We start from the raw sequence: 9,319 nt of genomic DNA on the forward strand, positions 1-9,319 counted from the left end.
GCTGAGGGGAGCAGCGGGCGGGCCAGGAGAGGCCTGCCACGCCATGTGGTCACCTCCGGGGCAGGCAGGAATCGAACTCATGCAGAAGTGGCCTAAGCTTCTTAGTGCTGCGCCTCAACCCGCCGCGCCACCAGGGAGGGCCCAAAGTTTCCTATTTTAAGACTTCTTAATTCAAGTTTGTAAAAAACATATAATATGCTAGAACTTCTAATATGAACTAATTTCTTAGCTCACTGATAAGAAAAGGTTTTTTTTTTTTTAAAGCTTCTGGGATAGAATAGGGTCCCATGTCTTGACCTGGTATTTTAGAAAAAGTATACGTTACATTCATGGCTCTCAATCTTCTACAAAAAACAAATACTTGTCCCATACACTCCTTGAAAACTGCAGTTGAACCACCTCTCTTTTCCAGAAAAGCAGAGTTGCTTCCCCTTGTAATTTGATACCTGCTGAAAGGGGTGACAAGTATCTTCTGACTGGCTGTTGCTGATACAGGTTCACATACAACAGAGGCCTTTGGGTATCCACAGAATAGGGACTTCCACTGACACTGGTCAGTTCAAAAATAGATTGCTATCTTTCATATTTTCTCACCTAAAAACTTTGTTAATCTTCCTGACACACTAGAAAATGCCTCACATAGAGGTAAAAATACTGACCTCCTAGCTGTGATACAGACCTGCTTGGCTGAACAGCACAAATAGACAACTTCTTGCCCCTAGAGTGTGAAGGGGCCTGTCTGATATTCTATGTCTAAACTAACAAGTCAAATATTGGGCTGAGTATTTCACAAGAAAAATGAGGTTTCCCCTGATGACTGAAACTTCACAAGTTAGATAGCATGTCTACAAGGAGTTGAATACCAACCATTTAAATCTTCGTTGATTTTTCAATGGGAGAAAATTAATCCGTTTCATACACAGAATCCGTTTCATAAACATCAAATTACCTTTGTCCTTATAAAATCTGTCTCTTTATAAGGTCCACAATACAACCTCAACTTCTAAGATTCAAGTTCCTAAGATGAATTCTGTTAGAGCTTCAGGCCTAGAAAGTTTTTTTTTAAACCAAGAGGACAAATCAACCAGCTAGATATCTATCAGCAAATGAAATCCAATAAATGCAATTGCTTTTTCTAATATTCCTATGTGAAAGTTCTTCATAAAGCATATATATACGCTAGTTGTTAATATAAGCTTATTACAAATGAAGTTAGACACTCAGAAACTTGCACATTTTTAGTGTTTTTTATTTTCATACTTGGCTAAGTTAAAATGTCTCATTATATATTATTGGTTTTTGGATTCTTACATACATAATCTAAACTGATTTGAAACAAATATAATAATATCAAATCATACACTGTCAGAGGGATCATTCTTTCATGAGCAAGAGTGTCTTGGCTGGTCACAGTCCTCAGGCCACAGCGGGCCCTTTATAAAGCTGATTAACAGCGGCTACTCCTAAACACCAATTATCTGGCTTAAAGACTATTATATCCAATAAACAATAAGCTTTATTCCATGACTTTCAGGACTAATTAAAAGAATTAATAAAGGGTTCTCAAAAAGGATTCTGGGATAGAGAGAGGTTCCACACTTTCACCTGGCTTTCCTGGTAAAGAATGCACATGAAGTCTCAGCACATATCAAAATAAACACTGGGAAAAGGTAGATTTACAAAGAAAGAGACAGACTATCCAATCTCATTGCCAGCCCACTCCACTAATCTTAGGAGTGACAGAATTTCTTTATTTTTTTTGATAAACAGGTAAAAGTCACTTTAACTTAAGTCTTAATTGCCAAAATTGATCTTTTTTAGATATAATAACTAAGAAAAATGACCATTTTCTATTGAAACTTGAGTTAATGTTGTTACTCTGCCAAACTAAAGCCTTTCTCCCTCTTTGTAAGTGAATTTGCTGTTAAATACCAACAAAGTTGCAACTATGATTATTTGTCAAAATAGTAGTAGTTGTTTATACCTTGGAAGACCAAGCCACATGACCCATGATGGGGACCAGCTGGCATCATACTCATTTTCACTGAAAGTACTTGGCTGCTCTTCTGTGGTCTGAGTTGCCTCCTCAACAATCTGAACCTCAAGTGCTTTCAGGGCAACAGCAGGGGATGCAGCACTGGCTTTCAGCATGGCAACAGCCTCACTGTGACTTAAGTTGGTCAAGTCAATGCCATTGATATTCAGTAAAACATCACCTGTTCAAGTGAAGAAGAAAAACTTGTCAAGCTACCATAATTTCCCTATAAACGAATCAACAAGAATTAGCTCTAATACCTCAGATAATTTTAAAATGTTTACAGTGTTTACACCTTCTTTGTAACATTTATAACATTGAGAGAAAAAGATTCCAACTCATGAAAAATATTCCAAACCAATTCAAAATTTTAAATCCTAACATACAGGAACAAATGGGATTTAGGACACAGTGATTCCCATCAAATTTCTAGTTGTTAGCCCTATTTTAGGTGCACACAAGCTCTGGATATATCCATTTCTCTTCCCTGAGTTTCACTGTCTGCAATAGTTCTTTCCATTCAAAACTATTTGACCCTTTGCTCTTAGAAATGAATGTTAAATTGTCTGTTTTATATTTGCACAGTTTTATACATGAAGACAGACCTACATAGTTCATTCAGCATAAATGTATTAAATTCTAAAGACACCCCTAGCCTCACCAAAGAAATAAAACTTGAGATTTGAACATATCTTGCTTGAGGAAAAAAAAAATGCTGATTTGCCAAGTAATATAATAAAAAAGGGCATTGAGGATTATATTAAAGGTTAGGAAGGAAAGGATTAGTTCTGTAGGAAGCACAAACATTTGAACCTATAGATAATCCTCTTTCCCCAATTCATCATTTTTCAGATTATTAAAGTAAAAAATGCTCATTGTAGAAAACATCATAAAGTAACAGGAAGAAATAAAATAAGCTAAAATCCACAAGTGGGCAATTAAATTAACACTAGCAGCTTTAGTAGAGGTAATTCATATGCTATTCAACTCACTCATTTAAAGGATACAGTTTTATGGTTTTCAGTGTAGTCACTGTAAAAATTACTTCCCTTTCTGCAGCCCTAACTAACCTACTTTCTTTCTATACTAATCTACTTTCTTTCTCTACAGAACTGTCTATTCTAGACATTTTATGCAAGTGGAATCATACATGCTCTCTAGTGACTGGTTTCTTTCACCTAGAATAAAGTTTTAAAGATTCATTCATATTATAGCTCATGTCAGTACGTCATCCCTTTTTATGGCCAGTTGTTGCAACAGGACTTTTAGGCAGGAGCATGATGATGGTGACAGTTGTGAAGCAAGTTTGCAAGGCAAGACTCTGCTACTTGAGTAGAAGTTCTTTTGCCATTTATTGAAAGAATACAGGTTAGTAAATGCTGATCATGCAACAATGGTGTGAGGAATAAAGTCTGGAGGGTGGGAGAGGAATGGGGGACAAAGTTTTACTAGCGACAGAGAAGGGGATGTTGTGATCATGTGTCAAAAATCATCTGTGTCAGCAAAGTAAGATGTTATCACAGGCAGAGTTATCTGAGACCACCATGGAGACAGTCACGTAATCAGTCAACAGTGGCCTAGGCTTCCCCTGGCCTGTCTCATGATATAAGCTCTATACTCTGTAGGTAATCAAGGAATTCTCTGCTGTGATTTGTAGACAGCAAATAGGTCAGAGTTGCCCATGTGTTATAGGAACCCACAGCCAGTAACATTCTATTGTATAGCTATAGCACATTTTGTTGATCCAGCTACCAGTTTATGGACATTTGGGTTGTTTCCTCTTTCTAACTACTGTGAAAACACAAACATGCAGCACAAAAACTAATTTTGATAATGTCTACTTTACTACTTTATCTTTCTGCTGTTGTTGCTTGTTTTTGTTGTCATATCTAAGAAACCACTGACTAACCCATTACCTGATCCAAGATCATGAAGATTTACAGTTGCATTTTCTTCTAAAAGATTTAGCTCTTACATTCAGGCCTACCTCCATTATAAGCTAGGTTTCATCAATGGTGCAAGCTAGGGATTCAACTTCATTTTTGAAAAAATAGTTTTAAAGACCTATTTTTCCATAAGAACAAACTAAATATATAGAGAATGTTATTTTTACTATTACCACCCCAAATAGATAAGACAGATGCAAATGTGAATTGTTAATGAGTTGATCCCTAGAACCATTATCTTTTAAGTATGCCTTTTGCTCTATCTCCTCTGGTGAGCCTCCCCATGCCCACTTAGACTCTATCATGTGCAACATTTGTATTTTAGCATGATAGTGTTTTAAAATATCTGGTCTGCCATAATGTGGAAAGCATGAATCTTAGAAAGTCTATTCCAACATAATAAAATCTAACAATTACTGTCAGAAACATCATTAAGCTTTGGAAATTTTGCTTTCTATTAGGCTTTTTTTTTTTTTTTTAACCTTAACAGAATGTTTTACGCTTACATATGCATGGAGCAGTCTAAAGAATTTTTTTTTTTAAAGATTTATTTATTTATTCGTACAGAACTGGGGTACAGGCCAAAGATGCGGAGGGTAAGAGGGTAAGAGTCACCAGAGACAGAGCGGGGAGCAGAACAGGCAGATCGACGAAATACACTGCTGAGGGGAGCAGCGGGCGGGTCAGGAGAGGTCTGCTGCGCCATGTGGTCACCTCCAGGGCAGGCAGGTATAGAACTCATGCGGAAGTGGCTTAAGCTTCTTTGTGCTGTGCTTTAGTCCACTGCGCCACCAGGGAGGGCCCCGAATTTTTTAAAAAGATATTCTCAGTGGAATGTTAGTAGACATTCTTAATTTTCAAAACTGCGAGTTGAATTTAGAGAGATCTGGTGAAATTATTCAAGATTGACCCTCCTTGGTGGTGCGTGGGTTAAAGCTGGCCTCCACCACTTCGTTGCCAGTTCGATCCCCACCCCAGAGGTGACCCATATGGTGGGGCAGACTTCTCCTGTCTCATTCACTGCTCTCCTCAGCAGTGTACTTTGTCAATCTGCCTGTTCTGCTCCCCACTCTTGACTTTGGTGAATCTTCTCACCAACCTTGCACCTCTGGCCTATATCCCAGTTCTGTAGGCATCATTAAATTAAAAAATCTTTAAAAAAATTATTCAAGACTCGAATTTACCTCTCTTGATTCTGCCATCTCGTGCAAGACAACCATGAGGAGGCACACTGGTTACAAAGATGGGCAGTTCACCACTTTTACTTCCTCTGCCACCAGCTACGGTCATTCCAAGGGATTCATGTGGTTCCTTCTTCACTGTTATGTGTTTCTCTTGGCATGTAACACACTGGGTAAGATCCTAAAACATGAGAAGAAAAGTTTATTGGATAGTGAATAATAGACAGTTGAAGTATAGATAGTTTAAAGTTAAAAATTTATGTGGTAATTATAAAGTCATTTTTTTAAAAAAAATCAGTTAATCTAGAAATGAAAATAATAAGTTTTTCAGATATACAATGCTCACTATGCTGAGCTTTGTGAATCACAAAGTCAAATTTTGTACTATTATACTTTCATGACTATGGAATAGAAAACATAGGACTGCTGATCAAAGTAAAATAAGCATATCACTTACATAATTATCTTGAGCTCTAAGCTATGACCAATTCTATAAAAGTAAATAGTGCATTTGAATTCTAAGATTCTGGAGACAAGTCAATTTATTTCTACTGCCTCTATTTTTTCAAAGAAAAGTTGGCAGACTGGTATAACTGTAAAGTGTGGATGTTACAAAAGTCCAGAAAATCTAGCAACAGAATTGCTAGATCATATAGTAAGTAACTCTATAGTTAATTTATTGAGAAACTGTCAAGTTTTCCAAAGCAGAAAAAATTACAGACCTATCTTCTCATTCTGATGGATAGGCATTATCAGAGGCAAGTATATTATGAAAAGCTACAAGGATGAAAAATAATTGAATTTTGGATAAATTCCCAATAAACTACATTCTCAGGGAAAAGTCACTTTTGCTAAACACTTGTTATGGCTACTTATTACAGATACTCCTGAAGTAATCAAAGAAATTAAAACATCACTTTATGGAATACAATTGAAAGAACAAAGTATGTGTATGAAATACTATTATTAAATTAATAATAAATAATACTGATTGAAAACTTACTGTGGGCAAATCTCAGCTTTGCATGCATTATTTTTATTTAATTTTCATATGGTGATAAAAGTAAATTTATTACTGGTTCCACTTACAGATGAGAAATATAACCATGTAACTTGCCCCAAATTCAACATAAGTGTTGCACAGGTATTTAAGCCATGTGAGTCAAAAGTAAAGTATATTCTGTGATGTACAAATATGATACACTATGCACATATTGTTCATATGTCTCTAAACCATACTGCAACAGTGGAAGCTCCTAGTTTCTAAAAGTTTTTTGTCAATTACAAGAGAATGTTGTAAACTATTAACATTATTAATACCAACAATGCAAATGCATGAGTTAAATTTATAGAATTATAATATATTTTGTGTTTAGAAAAATAAAGGTTTCCTAGGGAAAACAAAGAAATTCATCTAAACTGGTTGTTTTGGTGAATTTGTTTGTTTTCCTAGAAGACCTTGATTTTTCTAAATCCAGATTTGACACAACAATAACCATACATTAGAGATAAATAGCTAAATTAGTACTTAAAAGCAACCAGGTTTACAGAGTCCCTAGAATAACAAAAAATTTTGCATTACTATTTAAAAAAATTGTCACATAAAATTAGAGAATAAGAATTAACAGTTAAGAGAGAAAAATGTATGTACCCCAAACAAAAGCATAAAACAGACTTTTCTATATGAATGCTGTAAGTACAGTTTTAAAAAGTATGTTAAAATTATAATGTTGATATAGACAATCCATATCAAGTTATTGTATAATTCAATGACATAAAAGATTCTCAAAGAAATCCTTTAGGAATATATATAGCTACATCTGTATGAGCAACCCAAGTTAAATCCCACTTTCAAGTAGGATTAAACATATTCTGTAATACCAAAGACTTTTCAATAATAACCCATTAAGTAACTTCATTAGTTAAGGAATTAGGTAATATGCATTTTTTACAAGGAAGGGACAAATTATATGAAACAATTCCTATTCAAAACATAATTTCTTTTTCACAGTCATAGTTATGAAGGGAAAATATAGATTTCCTTCACACATTTTGTTATGTTTTGTTCAAGAAAGGGGAACAAAATCTGAGGTTATAATTTTATAAGTATTAACTAAACCAAAGGTCAGTGATAAGTTTGTATTTAGGCTCAGAAAACCAGACAAAACCGATAAACCAAAAATACTTGCACCTTTATGTGATGCTTTCTTAAAGTACCTACAACATTTCAAAGGCAATTATTTTCTCAAATATTGTACTTACAGTAAGAACCCTTTTTTTAGCACATAGGAAAATACTAAAAAAATTATTTTACTTAAGGAATTTGAAAGATCATATTTAGTTTATATTTTCACATAGTTGTATATAGATATAATTGTTTTAAAAATTCTAGCCTGGTAGAATTTGAGTTCAAAGGAAGGATCAAATGAAGTTATTAGAGTTGAGCAAAGAACCACCATTTTTTTGCAACTAAATTTACAGTGTCAACATTCTCAGCACAGATAAATGATTTAGGAATAGATTAGAAAATCAGTGAAATATTTAAGAAGCAATAAAATAGCTCTACATACAGGAATTTTAAATGACTCAGGGAGGTATTTCTATAAAATATAACCAAAAGAAATATGCTATATACATACCTGTCAAAATTTATGATTTTCATGTCTAATGTTCACATACCTAATTTTGTTGTAGGCAGCCTTCATTACGCTTTCTAATCATATAATCAACCATTAATTTTAATGAGCAACCTGAGATAAACCCCACTTTTTAAAACAGAACTAACAAATAGGTATTTCTGAAAGATAAAACATTTTGTACCAATCACCTAGCAGAGGGATATTCTTCACTAAGAAACTAATGGCTGAGGAACTAAATTAATAAGTCACTCTCCAAGGCTGCAAAATATATACAATACACATCCCAAACACTGTTCCCCTTTTCCAACAGAATAACATTCATTTAAATTTTATGTGCTCGTAACAACTGTCCTTTAAGAATGGTGAATTAAAAAACACAAAAAAATCTCACCTTATGTGAGTTGGGTCTGCTGTGATACAGTGGCTGTGCATGGTGTTGGCTGCTGCTCTGAGTTCCTGCTTCTCGGATAGTGTTAGCTGGCTGGGGTTTCCCTGGTCTAGCAATTGTTAAATTCACCCTCTCTCCACTAGCCTAGAGAAAATACACATATATAAGCACCAATCGTTAATGATGTTTCTTGTTTAAAAGTTTATAGGCAGTATAATTTTCAATACACTTGTCAATGCACCAGAGCCTTACCTGGGTAGTAACTGCAAGCACCTAGTGGTGGGGAGGAAGTTAATTTCATAGGCTCCTATACTTAACTCTGGCAGCTGAAGAACACACACACACTTCAAATCATGGAAATGCTCTCTCCCACAACCACACCTCCAAAATAACCAAATAAAAGCAATAAATAACCCATGATTTACAATTCTCACCATGATTTAAAGAAATTTTTAATAAGTAACATTGGGTTATAATGTTATATAAGTTCCAGGTTTATAACATTATAACTTGACATCTGCATATTTTATAAGCATCAACAAAAGTCTATTCCATTATCCCACATACAAATGACTTTTCTTATTTTATTTATTTATATAATATAACCGTTTATTTTTACATCATTTTGTACATTTTTTTTCATCTCAATTGTAATCCCTGTGGGGTTTCCCATCACCAAGTCACCCGTGTGCCATCACCATAGTCCTGTGCACTTCCCCACCCCTCTCCCCCCCATTTTTCTTCCCATTCCCCACTCCACCCCCACAAAATGTCTCTTGGTATATGGCTGTTCATTATTCTTATTATTTTCTCGCCTGGTCCATTATACTTCTGCTATGAGTGAAACCATCCGCTATTTTTCTTTCTCTTTCTGGCTTATCTCACTCAGCATGATCTTTTCCAGCTGCAAAAGACATGCGTTACTTTTTTTTGGTTGCTGAGTAATATTCCATTGTATATATGTATCACAACTTTTTAATCCAGTCATCTACTTTGGGGCATTTGGGCTGCTTCCATGTTTTTCCAATTGTAAATAAAGCAGCAATAAATATGGGGGTGCAGGTATCTTTTTGAATCAGTGTTTTTGTGTCTTTTGGGTAGATACCTAGGAGTGGGATTGCTGGGTCGTA

General features: G+C 35.0%; 1 protein-coding gene across 1 annotated transcript in view; it reads right to left on the bottom strand.

Annotated features, from left to right (window-relative positions):
* The window catches only part of LNX2 (ligand of numb-protein X 2), a 32,011-nt gene that overhangs the window by 5,131 nt on the left and 17,561 nt on the right, over positions 1-9,319 (bottom strand). Inside the window, exons 5-7 of the mRNA XM_004680165.2 lie at positions 8,193-8,333; positions 5,166-5,343; positions 1,985-2,216 (exon numbers count right to left, since the gene is read on the bottom strand). Coding sequence (XP_004680222.1) covers positions 1,985-2,216; positions 5,166-5,343; positions 8,193-8,333 — 551 coding nt within the window. The remainder of the gene's footprint in view (positions 1-1,984; positions 2,217-5,165; positions 5,344-8,192; positions 8,334-9,319) is intronic.

Source organism: Condylura cristata, unplaced genomic scaffold (genome assembly GCF_000260355.1).
Source record: "Condylura cristata isolate star-nosed mole 26May11 unplaced genomic scaffold, ConCri1.0 scaffold00010, whole genome shotgun sequence".
Lineage (NCBI taxonomy): Eukaryota > Metazoa > Chordata > Mammalia > Eulipotyphla > Talpidae > Condylura > Condylura cristata.